General features: G+C 44.3%; 1 protein-coding gene across 7 annotated transcripts in view; it reads left to right on the forward strand.

Moving 5' to 3' along the window:
* Positions 1–7350, forward strand: part of Fam120b (family with sequence similarity 120B) — a 43623-nt gene extending 36273 nt beyond the window's left edge. For 3 of the 7 annotated variants that reach the window (XM_055616134.1, XM_055616133.1, XM_055616136.1), the window contains 2 exons: positions 5559–5610; positions 5710–5785. In XM_055616134.1, coding sequence (XP_055472109.1) covers positions 5559–5599 — 41 coding nt within the window. In that variant the 3' untranslated portion in view covers positions 5600–5610; positions 5710–5785. Of the gene's footprint in view, positions 1–5558; positions 5611–5709 lie in introns of all 7 variants that reach the window. The other 4 variants (XM_055616135.1, XM_055616137.1, XM_055616138.1 and 1 more) reach the window with 3 other exon arrangements.
* The last annotated feature ends 6938 nt before the right edge of the window (positions 7351–14288 follow it).

Raw genomic sequence — 14288 nt, forward strand, 5'->3', positions numbered from 1 at the left:
TTATTCAAAGGCTTTTCTGGAGGCTGCTAATAGAGGGCTCAAGTAGGACTGTTCTCGTAGCTTTCATGTCATGGCTTATCTTTGAAATGTCGGAAGTTCAGCTTCTCATATGTCACAGATGTATTGATGGTCACACTACACTCACTTTGATACGTAATTATTTGCATTTAAATGTATGGAGATCCGCTCATCAGTATTTGAATTCAAATCCCTCAGGTTTCACAGCTCAAATTGGTAGACTGAAATTACCTAAGATTTATGGTTTTGTCCTTTTATAGGAACTCAAATGTGCGTTTTACTTTCGTGAACTGTGAAGAGTCACGTGTTGCTCAGACTACTGCAGGAGTCAGAGCTGCTCTTCAGTACCAACCCAGTGGCACATTTAGCAGTCCCTGGGCACAGCCAGCACAGGCCAGTCTTGTGGGGAGGCCAGGAAGGTCTGTCATCAGGCTGTAGGCAGCAAGTGCGTAGAGAGCCCAGGCTGTAGACAGCACACGTGTACAGAGCCCAGGCGTACCGTCTTGAGCATGATTGTTGAACATGTTGAAGCTGCTCTGTAGTTTAGAATAATTCAGCTCCTTGTTGGCACCCTTAAAAGACTCCTCCCTGGAGAAGGAGGAGCAATGACGGTGCACAGGGTTAGCTTTGGGCTCTCCTTGAACTAGCTGAGCTTAGTAGAGACTACCCCACCACAGCCTGCCACTGACTGACCTCTGGGGCCTGTGGTGGCCCAGCTGAAGTTTCCCTGAAGCTCTGCAGGACAGCCTGTGCCTGGGGCTTCCTGCCATGCTACCAGCTGGCCAATGACTCTGAGCTGACCCAGACAAAAGTTTATCCAGAAAAATGACAAGGAGGAAGGCAGAGGTTTGACTAAGTCGATATCTTTTAGGGCCAAAGGCTACCAAAAATAATGAAAACCTGTAGGTTTTCTTTGTAAAGCTATGACACTGGTTGTGGCTTTAGCCACTTGGGTGAGGTAGGATCCAGGCCTAGGCCCAGCCATGTGCATATCCCACCCTAGAAATGTTTGCATAGCCTGAATCCCTGACAAAAGGCACCAGGCTGAAAGTCATGCTAATGCTCTTGAGGCTTTGCCCTTTGCCCTTGTGCTGAGGGAAAGCTGGTAGCCCTTCTTTGAGGCAGCCGGTCTCCACTGATGGTTCTTCTGCAGAAGTCACCGTTTTCCCACCCTGTCTTTCCCTGCCAGCAGCAGCAGGCCTACTTGCCTGGTTTGCTGAGGAAGGTGATGCCTTCTTTTTGTCCTCCTTAGCTTGCCATTTCTATGTCCAGAGTCTCAAAGCTGGGACAGAATTCAACTGTACGCCTGTGAATAATAAGAGGTTCTAGTTCTCTAGGGGGGCTAGCACCCCCATTAGCTACATTAGAGCACCACCAGTGTTGTCAAATCTCCACACTCAGACTGTCTGATGACTGTCTCAGGTGACTGTCCTGGCTCCTTGTTCTCTGTCAGGCAGTGGCATCAATAAGCCTGTGTACTTACAGCTCTACAGTGCTGTGATTCTTTGATTCATGCTTGGTGACTGAGTATAACTGCTCCAGGTGAGTAAGGAAGTGGGAAGGGACCATAGAGCCAGGCCCATGCCAGTCTGCTCTGGGTAGCCTTGGGCCTTAGTCACTATTCCTGCAGCTCTTAGAACAGGGACTACCATCTCATAACCCACACCGGTTCTGTGCTTAAAAAAATAAAGCAAGGAAATCTAATGAAAAGAGCTGTCTGTATCCACAGAGCCCTATTCTAGACAGGAAGACTGTCACAAGACTGAATTATTCTCACCCTTAGTGAGGTGACAGAGGTTACAGGGACATGTTGCAGATATGCTAGGGGTAATCAATCCTTCTTTGGGTTGTTGTTGGTTACGGAGGTGTTGATTTCTTCACATTCTTTAAAAGAAGTGAGCATGTCCTCATTTGGATGAAAATAATGGAGTGACTTTGTGGAAGAGATGCTTTGTGAATCCTGGGTCTCTGCTAGAGAGATGTCTACCCAAAAACCCACCTCACTCAATAGCCCAATAGCCCAGAGACATCATGGCATCTGTATGTCTGACAGCTATCTTCATGGCACCAGAATGCATCCTACCTATGCAATACTGTCCTTGTGGACAGTGATATGGGGCTAGATGGCTTTAGCCACATGTAGAGTGGATACAACTTTTAGGACAGTAAGACTGAAGGCTAGTGAGAAAGTGGTGGCAACCTCCTACTGGGCCTACCTGAGGAGGAAACCATGGGTCAGAAGTCGGAATTCTAGGACTGGAAATACAGTGGGTGAGCTGGAAGGCTGGTCTTCAGTTATCCCCAAGGACAGCTCCTCAGGTAATCCTATCCTAGCTGGAGGTGTCTTCAGTTTATGTTTGTAAAAGCAGCTACTACCAAGGGAAATTGGAAGCATAGTGAAGAACTCAGGGCTTCAGCCTCAGCTCTTCTGGTTCTATGTATGTATGTCATCCATTTCCTGGTCTTTCAACCCAGCTGGTCTACAGCTCTGTTACACACGTCAATGGTCCCAGCTGCCGCCTGGCCTGGAAAGAGAAACTGTCCTTCTGGGGTTTTTGCATCTTCAGGATATGGTCCTCCCTGAGCTGTGGACTCTTACATCCCCAGCATCCTGCATGTGGATACTTCCTGGCCCTTTGTCTGCATTCTGGGCCACAGTCCTATATATAGCCCAGCATTGACATCCCTTTTGGGAACTCTGCACTAACCTAGCTTAAAGAAACAGACATGGTGAATGAGGTCTGGACAGAAATGTTTCCTGATCATGTGCTCTACATTGGTTCTCTGTGCATGTATGTTCTTCAGTGTGGGATGGTGCTTCAATTCCGTAGGGCAACAAAAATAAAGGTCTTCTCTTGTTGGGCTCAATGAATAGCGTCATGTTTTCCTCATATGTTCCAGCACTTTAGTTGTTAATCTGGTATGCACACTCATAACTACTAATTTTTTTTTTATATTTCGTTTCTGAAATACATGTCTTGAAGACTCTTGTTTATACATATTTTTTAAAAGGCCAGATAATCAAAAGCAATAAGCAGTTCTACTGACCCCGAAAAGAACAGTGTGAGGCTGTCCTCACCAGCTCTGATGTGCAAGTCCTGGGGGCACACAGGTCCTGGGCAGTTAGTCTGGTCTGGCGATTGAATAGGAAGCAGCATAAGTCTCTTTACTCAACTGACTGATTTACAGCTACCAACAGGCTGGAAAGTTCCAGGAGTTGGCTTCCACCCTTCACCTACATGGCCACACTAAACTTGACACATTGAGAGTCTTAAGTGGCATGTGTATCAACTTACTTTAGGACCAGAGAAGCCCATGTACTCCTGTTCTGGTCAGTTGGAAACAGAAACACGATCCTGAACGCATTAGTTAAAGCTTAAACTCTACATAGACAATGAGCCTGGTTTGAGACTTGGAACTTTGAAGGACAGTTCTATTTTACTGCTATGGGTTATAATAGAAACATAATCACGTCAGAAATAGTCCCTGTTCCCCTTATTAGAGAACCCATTTGGACACTAAGCTACCATGGCTATATCCGAACAGGGGTTCTAGGTTATATCCATACATGGTCCTTCCCTCCCACGAGGGAAGAGCAGCCTGGCTAGGACACAGAAGAGGACATTGCAGCCAGTCCTGAGGAGACTTGATAAGCTAGGGTCAGATGGAAGGGGAGGAGGACCTCCCCTGTTAGTGGACTTGGAAAGGGGCAGGGAGAAGATAAGGGAGGGCGGGTGGGATTGGAAGGGAATGAGGGAGGGGGCTACGGCTGGGATACAAAGTAAATAACCTATGGTTAATATATAAAATAAAAAAAATGTAACTAATAATAAAAAAATGAATAATTTTGTAGCTCCTCCCCCCCCCAAAAAAAAAAGAAACATAATCACAGTCTTGATTGTAAAGGTTGAGCTGGAAAAGGTTGTAGGGACCTGAGAAAGAAGCCAGTTTGAGTGGCCTAGCTCAGCTGATGTCAGGTTTAATGGCTAGAGGTAAGTCTAGAAGCAGCCAGGGATAGTTTGAGAGCAAGGACAGCGCTTCATTGGCACCTTGTCCACGTGGGAAGAGATCCACAGGCCACTGCTGCTGTGTTACACTCTTCGGTTATGTGGTCTTTGCACAGTTGGTCCATAATTAGAGCTTTTTGTTATTGTTTTGAAGATCAGGCAACCTCCTTTTTCAGTGAAATTACTGAGATTCTGTGTGGGGCCAGCACGTCTTTTATTGTTTGGTTTTGCTTTTCCGACACAGGGTTTCCCTGTATAGCCTTGGTTGTCCTCAACTCGCTTTGTAGACCAGGCTGGCCTCAAAAACTCACAGCGATCCGCCTGCCACTGCGCTCAACTAGGGTCAGCATATTTTTGCTAGTGGGTTTTTTCCTGCCTTTAATATTTTTTATTTCTTCAACATGTAAAGTAGAAAGTTATTACTAATTCAAGATTAGAAAAATAGACAAAATTCTTCATGTTAGAAAAGACTCAAAATGCTTTATTTTCAAAATGGCAGCTCAGTTTGGGCAGTCACCACATGTTCAGGGTCACCGAGGGGACTGTGGCCTGGCAGATGGGGTGGGAGTGCACCCGCCCCACAGGTAGCCAACATCAAAGTCACACTGTAAACAAATGGGTGCAGCGTGGGAGCTTTGACCTCTGCCCAGCTGGTGAGGGAAAATGTGCTAAATTCCATTAAGGGTTGTAAACTTAGACGAGATTACTCACTTTGCCCCTTCTCAAGGTGGCTGAGAGGGGCCTGCACACTAGGAAACTACAGGGGTGGAAGCAGAGACGACAGCAGAGGTGGTGAAGGTCCGATTAATCTGGACACCTGTTTGAGCCATCACCCTCACTCTTTAGGGGCCATTAGGCAGGGCATGTTAAAGCCATTGCTCCATGTACCAAAGAAAGCCAAGAGCAAGACTTGCAGAAAAGTGTGTTATTGTTGAGATAGGATCTTACTATGTGGCATTATCCTGCCTAGAACTCACAGAGATCCACCTGCCTCTTAGTCCTGAATACCACCATACCTAACCAAAAAGAGCTGTTTTTAAGATGTGGGAACTGTCCATTTTCTTAAAGGCTAGTTCTGCTCCAAGCTCCTTCCCAGCACCCCCTGTCTGTCAGAGGCAGGAAGTGGCCAGCTACACTGTGGGGTTGGGGCACTTGTGTGCTCAGCCCTGGAAAAGCTCTTTCTGTGCTTGGCAGGAAGTCCTCTGAGAGCCATCTGCATATGAATTTCCATTTCCAAAGTCATTAGCAGTAATAAACATCTAGATGTCCTGCAGATGGCCAGAACTGGCACCAAGAGAAACGATTTTGACAGTTCCTTCTACTATTAGCACTACCTCCTAATTAATTGCTTCCACTTTAATGGAATAATTATAGAGCAAAATTTAATGACAGGTGGTCACAACTGAAAAATGTTATGTCTTCCAGTACAACTCAGCATTCTGTCTTTTTGCATACATAGAACTGTGCCACTTCTTTGAGTTGGTGTTTGGAGATGTTTCTTCTTATGTTAGTGTTTATTTCTGTTTGGTACAGGAAGCAGACAGTATGAGCATGACCAGTGGAGAAGATACTAGGTGTCATACAGGTAAAGCCCTCACCAGCATCCTAAGGACTCAGTAGATGTTCTGTCTTTATAGCTGAAGGCCAAGTGGTTAATTTGTCCCATGTGCCCGCTTCCCGACAGGATCCACCAACCTAATTCAAGACATGTTTGCTTCTTCCAGAAGAGTATGGAAAGAGGATGCAGCACCCAGACCCTGCCCTCCTCCCAAGAAGTGATGTCACCCAGTCTCATCATCAAGGAGATGGCAACTGGGACCACACTTTAAAGGAAGGAAAAATACTTTTCAGAGGTTTCTCCCACATATATTGTAAATAGTTTCCATCAGTTTGTTTCAGAGTTGTTCCTGACTCATGACTGGGAACTCATCGCTACCATCATAAATGCTCTCTTTGAAATCTTAGTTATTTTTCTATTACTGGGCATAGGCACCATGACCAAAGCAACTTGTGGAAGAAAGCATTAATTTGGGACTTCAGGTTCCAGAGGGTAGTAGAGCCCATGTCTACCATGTTGGGGCACATGACCGCAGGCAGGATAAGGAGGACTATCTAATTGGGAATGGCTTGGGGTTTTGAAACTTCAAAGCCCACCCCCAGTGACACACCTCCACCAGCAAGACCACACCTTCTAATCTTTTCCACCAACTGGAGACCAAACATTCTTTGACCCTATGGGGTCATTCTCATTCAAACTACCACACATGGTATCTAATAGCTATACAATCTGTCAGAAATTCCTTTTTAATTAGAAGTTCTAACACTAACAGAAGTAAGTGTTCAACTATTTTTTTCTCTTGACTTACAAAAGTGTTTGGATAGGAAAAAAAAAAAAAAAAGAACAACTAAATTCTTGCTTTCTTGTGTGAGAGTTGGTTCTGCTTGGAAGAAAAATGGCTCGGAATAATAGTGGCTGCTCTTCCAGAGAACCAAGGTGTTATTCCCAGCACCCACATGATGGCTTATAACTCTCTGTAACTACAGTTCCAGGGGATCTAAAACCTCTTCTGGCCACTGTGGGCATCAGACACACCAATGAGTCATGTACAATACACAGAGGCAAAACACCCATAAAGATGAAATAATTAAGTAAAATATGGTTTTTAAAGAAACATGCTGGGTTAAACTTTGAAGTACAAGCCTCTTTAAACTGTGAGGTTATTATCATCTCCACGGGGAACATGAGAGCAGCTGTGCCTGCCCGGAGCCCTCATGGTGATCTCTGGGGAGATGCACGTACTTCTGGTCACTGGAAAATGTACCCTTCCAGTGCTGCTGTCTTTAAGATTTCAGTAAGCTTCTAGAAATGCTCGTTTCCACCTTTACACTGACAGTTACCCAGACCACTGACTCGGATGTGCTGTGTGGGACTCTGGGGTTTCTCCTTGAAATTCTTGTATTTATAAGAAAGGTATATTTATCTCCCACATGTGGAAACAGTTGTATTTGTTCAGCTTCATTCTGCTCCTGAAGGACTTCTGCATAGTGCATAGGCAGAGCTTGTAGCCCAGACTTTGCTGCCTAGATTTGGAGCTGGCTTTCACTCTAATATTCATTTCCTGTCCTTTTCATTCTTCATTTGCTACTTTCAAACATTGCTTCCTTTAGAAGTCCTGTTTCTTGGCTGTTTACTTTGTTTACTTGGCTGTGCAACTTTGAATTAAGATTCTGATCTCTTAGATTGAAAGTATATTTCTATGAAAGTTTTTTTCTGTCACAGAATCTCCATTCTGACTTGTCAATAAAATGTATGTGTCAGTCATAAGCTTAAATAATCCATTGTGTTGGTGGAATGTTTACCACATTTAAACATCTAGTGTGTGGAGCTCTTCCAGTGAGAATATTGCTTATGTTGTTTTCCAGTCAAATCTTGTGATAGAATTTCCACATTTCAACTTAAAATTTAAAAACAAAAACAAAAACAAAACACATTTTAAAACTCATGCTTCACTTCTTTTTTAGACAAAGTCCTATTCTATTACCCAGACAGCCCTGTGAGCCCTAAGGCCTAAATCATATTCTCCTTTTGCATATAGCCTTCTGTTACCTTTTTAGGGAGGCATGCCATATCTTCCTTTTTCTTCATTGAAAAATAATATTTAGCCCAGAATCCTGTAGTCAGTATTCATAGAGTAGGAAAAAGTAAACACATTTTTAGGAATCAAAAATTTGACCCATATATCCTTTCTAAGAGGAAACGGGTGTACTGTGGTAGAATGAAGGCTCCCCCAGGGAACGCAGAGACTGTGTGAAGCAGGGTTGGGCAAAGACATCAGCGAAATGTATAGGTATCACTAGGCAGTTTTGAACTGAAAACAAGTAAGCCAACAAAACAGGCGGGCCACCACTCCGGATTGGTACAAGGAAAGCGATTAGTAGCTCTGGGTGGGATGAAAAGGAGTATTTCCTTTTCTTGCTTAGAAAACAATATTTTCATTATCTGTCATTATTTTTAGAACTATATGCTAAAATGTAAAATGTGATATGCACTAGGAAAAAAAAGTAAAAAGGAAAGCCGCTTACATTCTGTGCTGGAATCAAGTAAAATGCGAAGGTAAACAGTATAACATGTTTATTTAGGAACAAATAGTTCAAGTATAACAAAAATAATGACATATATTTGAACAAGTTAATAAGCTTGTTCTAAAAGAAACAGAGCAGTAAATGTCTTTTGGTTTATATTCTTTTTGAACACATGTGGACAGTTTTTAAGACCTAACTATGAACTAGGCCCCAAAGTAAACCTCAGTCAAAATAATAAAAAGATAATTTATTAAAATCATGTTTTCTACATATAAGAAAATAACATAAATCACAGCAAAAAGAGAAAAGCAAGACAATGCCAGTAGCAATTAACTTGCCATTCTAAGATATTTATTGAGAAAACAACTTGGAAATTTGTTTTAGAAAGACTAATAAAGGTACTACATTTAAAAACTCATTGGAGGGAGTGATGTCACAGAAGACAAATCAGGATGCTACAGAAGTGCTGATTCTCAGATTCCAGAGGAGTCAACTTTTTTAGAAAATGTATTTTATGTATATGAGTGTTCTGTCTGCATGTACACTGCATGCAAGAAGAGGGCAACAGATCCCATTATAGATGGTTGTGAGCCACCATGTGGTTGCTGGCAATTGAACTCAGGACCTCTGGAAGAACGGCCAGTGCTCTTAATCACTGAGCCATCTCTCCAGCCCCAAGACTCAACATTTTAAACTTCCATCAATAGTCACAAAATACAAAAAATCAGGGAAATGTAGTGTATTCAAAAGCCAGATAAACAAACTGTCAGTCATTGGACAAGACTTCGGATCTTAAAGATGCTTACAACTCTAAAGGAAGGCACAATACTAACTTCTACTAAAAACTGTATGAAAAAATGAGACTTGACTTTTTTTTTTTTTTTTTTCAAAATGCAGAATACTGCAGAGATGGCTTAGCAGTCTACACCTATGTAGGTTTCTTATAACTGCCTATAATGTCAGTACTAAGAGGATCCAGCGCCGCCTCTGGTCTCCATGGGTACTTCATGTCTGTGGTGCATAGACAAGCAGGCACATGAGTACTTCATGTCTGTGGTGCGCAGACAAGCAGGCATATATACATAAAATAGCTTTTAAAAATCAATGCAAAAGAACACTTGTCAAATGGGAATTCTTTATCAGGAAAACCTATCTTCCTAAAATAAGGACGAGGTTAGGGTATTCCCAATTAGCATACGCTAAAGAGATTCATTTACCATTATACTTGCCTTGTAGGAAAAGCAAAAAGAAAGCCAATGAATCAGCTCAGCAGGCAAAAGCACCTGCTGCAAGCCTGAAGACTTAAGTCAGATCCCAGCACCCACACGGGAAGGAGAGGACAGCTGCAAAGAGGAGCTGTCTTCAGATCCCCACATAGGCACACATACAAACACATAATAAATGGTAGTCCGGCAGTGGTGGTGCACGCCTTTAATCCCAGCACTCAGGAGGCAGAGGCAGGCTGATCTCTATGAGTTCAAGGCCAGCCTTGTCTACAAAGAGAGTCTAGGACAGCCAGGCCTATTACACAAAGAAACCCTGTCTCGAAAAAAAATGGTAAACAGCTGTTTTGTTTTGTTTAAGACAGGGTTTTTCTGTGTAGCCGCAGCTGTCCTGGACTCACTTTGTAGACCAGGCTGGCCTCGAACTCACAGAGATCTGCCTGCCTCTGCCTTCCTGAGTGCTGGGATTACAGGCATGACTCACTGCACCTCGCTCAGCTTAAAGTCTTTAAAGAAAGAAATGCAAAAGAAAGTCCTTCAGATTGAAATGAAAAGAGGCCAGACCAACAAAACCAAATGAAGAAGTATAGACCTCCAGTAGAGGTAATTGCATGGGAAGTTAAAAAGCTAAATTTATTGTAATTTTGATTTGCAATCTGCTTTTTCTATATGCTTTGAAAGGCAAATGCAAAGACCAGAAGAGGGCATCAGGTCCCCTGGGACTGGAGTTACAGACGTTTTTAAACAGCCATGTAGATGCTGGGAATCGAACCCAGGTCCTCTGGAAAGGCAGACAGAGTTCTTAACCAATGAGCCATCTCTCCAGCATAAAAGGAGTCTTAATAGATTCAAAAGCTACATGTGCACAGTATGTTCTCCAATCATAAAGAAATGAAGCTATAAACTAGTAACATAAGGAAAACTGGAAATTTCACGAAAATATGGCAACAGCTAGACAATGGGAAGTAGAGATGGATGAAAATAAAAACACAATTGAACAAAACTTAATGCAATAATAGTGGTGCTGAGGAAATTTATAGCTATGAAGCCTCCATTAAAAAGAAGAAAGCCAGGTATGATGGACCATGCCTATAACTGCAATTTGAGAGTCTGAGGTAGGAGAATTGCTGTGAATTCAAGGCCAGCCTATGCCGCAAGGCCTCAAAAATTAATTTTAAAAATGTATGTATGTGTGTGTATGTATATATATACACACATATGTATATATGTATGTACATATGTATATACATATGTAATATATGTATATGGGCCTGGTGGCACAGACCTGTAATTGTAATCAGAGGACTGAAGCAGGATTGCAAGTTCAAGGTCTGCCTGGGCCCTGGAGGGAGTTCAAGGCCAGCCTGGGGAACTTAGGGAAACGATTTTTCAAAAAGTAGAAAGAGGGCTTAGTGGCAGAGTACTTGCCTAGCTTGCCCAAGCCCCTAAAATCAATCCCCAATACTGGTGTTGGGGGGGGGTCATCTTAACTGATACAGAAATGTTGTCCCTGCTGTACTTGTCTCAGCACACACCCCTGCCAAGCGACCGACTTAAGTTTGTCCCTGCAGTCCCTCTTTTCACATGATCTGCATGGAAAGAACTGTTGAGCGTCCCATCTACCTCCTGATAACGTCTTCAGGCGAGCGTTTTGTTCTGCATGTTAAGAAGTAGAAACTTGAAGGCATATTAACAGGTTATCAGGCCTGCTCAAGCAACCTCCTGCAGAGACTGCTACAGTGAGCAGAAGACAGTGGGTATTGCCAGTTTTTTTTACGTCAGCTTGACACAAGCTAGAGTCATCAGAGAGGTAGGAACCTCAACTGAGAAAATGCCTCTATAAGATCTGACTGTAGGTAAGCCTGTAGCTAGTGACTGGTGTGGGTGGGGCCACTCCTGGGCTGGTGGTCCTGGATTCTATAAGAAAGCAGGCTGAACAAGCCAGGAAGTAGCATTCCTCCCTAGCTCCTATATCATCTACTGCTTGGGTACATATCTGGTTTGTGTCCTGTTTTGGCTTCCCTCAATGAACTGTGATTAAGAACATGGAAGCTAAATAAATCCTTTCCTCCCAAGATGCTTTTGGTAATGGTGTTTCATTACTGCAACAGTATTTAATATAGCAGGGTCACTAGAGAACCAGTCAGGCAGGTGTGGTTTCAGAAGAGCAGAGAATTCATGAATCCAGTCAGTGTTACAAACAGGCTTGCGAGTCGGCCTCTAGTGGCTGCTGAGACCCATGCCCAATCCTTCACCCAACCTGGTGGATCCAGAGACTCTTGGCCCAGTGTCCCTGAGGCTTGGGCCTTCTTGGAGCTGGCTGGCTGGTAGTTGTGGGAACTTAGAAAGGTATCCTTGGGGGGCTCGGTAGAGCACAGCCAGTTTAAGATAGCCCTATAATGATGATGTATTGTTCATTCTTTACGAAGACCTCTGAACACATCCCATGTCCAAGATGGTGGGAAGCAATATTTAACATCTCGTTCGGCCATTGCGGAGGTCAGCCAGATGCAGAGAATACCTGAGGCACGGGAAACTGAGGTCACCGTGTCACACTAGCCAGTCCTCAGCAAGCATGAAAACACATTTCCAACCTCTAAGCCCTGGCCACCTCTCATGCACCATCAATTTTCCCTTGATCCCGTTCACAAAGGAAAGTGTAGTTTCTGCTGTAAGCAGCCACATAAACTGGAAGCTGACAATGCAGACAGGCCAGGCAACAGCTGCTAAATGAGGCCGGGTAGCTCCTGTGGCTACGATGTGGTCCCTGGCTAAGCAAGACTGACGTGGCACTGGGGTGTTGGTAGCCATAAAGCAGTGCCCTCTGACAATGCACCCCAATGAGAAGGGAGACAAGGAAATGTCAGGTTATGTCCCAGGCCCACCTCCTGCCCACCCTCCATCTGTGCCTGTGTCAGGATTCACGGGAACATATGCTGCCTGTTGCTCACTGACCATCTGTTCACAGGGCTGTGAAGTGTGCCCGTTACCTTGGAGATGGGACCCTTGATTGGCGCAACACCACAAACATTTGCTGCTCAGGTTCCACTTTTATCTGTGCTCTGGAATGGGGCTAGGGGAGGCCGAGGGGAAGGGGGGGCGGGCTGGAGGGAAGTGTGAGCTGGGAGGCCAGGCAAAGGGGAACAGGCTGGAGGAGGGGCGGGTTCCAGGGTGGGCTGGGAAGAGCTTCTTTCCTAGGCATTCCTATTTGTTCTCTCCCCCCCCCCTCCCTACTCAGGCACAGCTGGGGTGGGGCTGATGAATCTGAAAGCAGAGCCTCTCTTTCCCAGGGCTCATTGGGCCTGCCTCCAGCACTGGCCTTTCCAAGCTTAAAGGCTGGTGTCTCTGGAGCCTCGGTCTTCCATCCCAGCTCTGCTTCATCATAGGACATCTGTCCTCCCCAGCCCTGTTGGAGCTGTCGGGAGGGGGGACAAACAAAGCTGTTATTAACAGCAGTCAGTCCTGGGAAACATCTATTGCTTAGTTTGAGTGGTAGAGGGGGGCTCTGCCATGGTCCCAGAGGGACTTCTAGGTCTCTGGCAAGGGTCAGGAAATTGGAACCACACCTTATGACAGGCTGCGCTGTGTGTGTTGTATCCATCCAGCACAGGACAGTCACCATAGCCTAGGACCAGGGTCAGAACAGGCCCTGCTCTTTTCTTATTAGAAATTTGGGGATTGAGGATCACAAAGTCTCAAGTCTATTTTCTTCTGCCATTTCACAGTCCGTTAGCAAACTGGCCTATAAGTAGTGTCTTGGGGGTACATTTGAGCACATGGAGGCCATTTGAAAAGGGGCTTGTGACCACAAGGACCACTTTTGTGTTTCATCACAATGAGCAAAGTGTGCTGGCATCCCCATCAGAAGGAAAGGCTGGACAGCTGTGGTTTAATTGCCCAACTTCCCACATAACTGGACCACAGACTGGTCCAAGCTCTGCTTGGGGTCTCTGTTGCCTCTTTGTCACTGGCAAAGGAACAGTGTCCTCCATATGTTCCCAGGGAGCCAATATCCCTGTACGTTTCCATTTGGAACAAAGAGAAACCATGTCTTGGAATGGCGCATCATCCCTTCACTGCCCAAACCCTCACACTCTTGAAGCCCTTCCAGTGTTCTTACTGTGATTACAATTTCCAGAATCTTGATAACTGTATTTTGTTGTTGTTGTTCTTTTTGAGACGGGGTTTCTTTGTTCTTTGGAGACCGGCTGGCCTCAAACTCACAGCAGTTTGCCTGCTTCTTCTTCTAAGAGTGCTAGGATTAGAGGCATGCGCCACCACACCTGTTCAATAAATGCATTTTAAAAGCTTCTGTGTGGTATTAGAAAGTGCCCAGACCTCAGTCTGGGCCTCCCAGACCATCTGACCAGTTTGTCCTTCCCCAGTTTAGCAGGGGCCTACCCTCTGTCCTACCTCCTGAGTCCTCCAAGGCCAAAGAAGCCCTTCTGACCTAAGCACCACCATTCATATCCTCAATACACCTCCATGGTCAAAGATCTGTCTAGTACCTAGCTAAGCCTGTAAGAAGCTTGCTTTGTAATATATCAGTCAGCCTCCTTAAAGACCGCCCCTTATTCATCAAGTCACTTAAGACTGCAACTCTTAAACCTAGACAGTATCATTTAAATAAAATTAAAGTATGATTTTTAAACAACTTCCAAAAAACAAATGTGTTAGATACCAAATGGATGTGAGAAGTAAGTCAAACTTGGAATTTTTGCCAACTCCTACTTTACACATTATCACAACTGAGACAGACTAATTTCTTCATCTCATTTACACTTTAATTTCTGTAGGTGTCCATCTCCAAGACAGAGGCAGGAGGATGAGAAGTTCGAGGTCATTCTTGGCTAGAAAGTAAGTTTGAGGCCAGCCTGGGTTGCATGAGACCCTGTATTTTTTAGATAGATAGATAGATAGATAGATAGATAGATAGATAGATAGATAGATAGATAGA

The sequence above is a fragment of the Psammomys obesus genome, unplaced genomic scaffold, assembly GCF_907164565.1.
Source record: "Psammomys obesus unplaced genomic scaffold, mPsaObe1.curated_primary_1811, whole genome shotgun sequence".
Classification (NCBI taxonomy): Eukaryota; Metazoa; Chordata; class Mammalia; order Rodentia; family Muridae; genus Psammomys; species Psammomys obesus.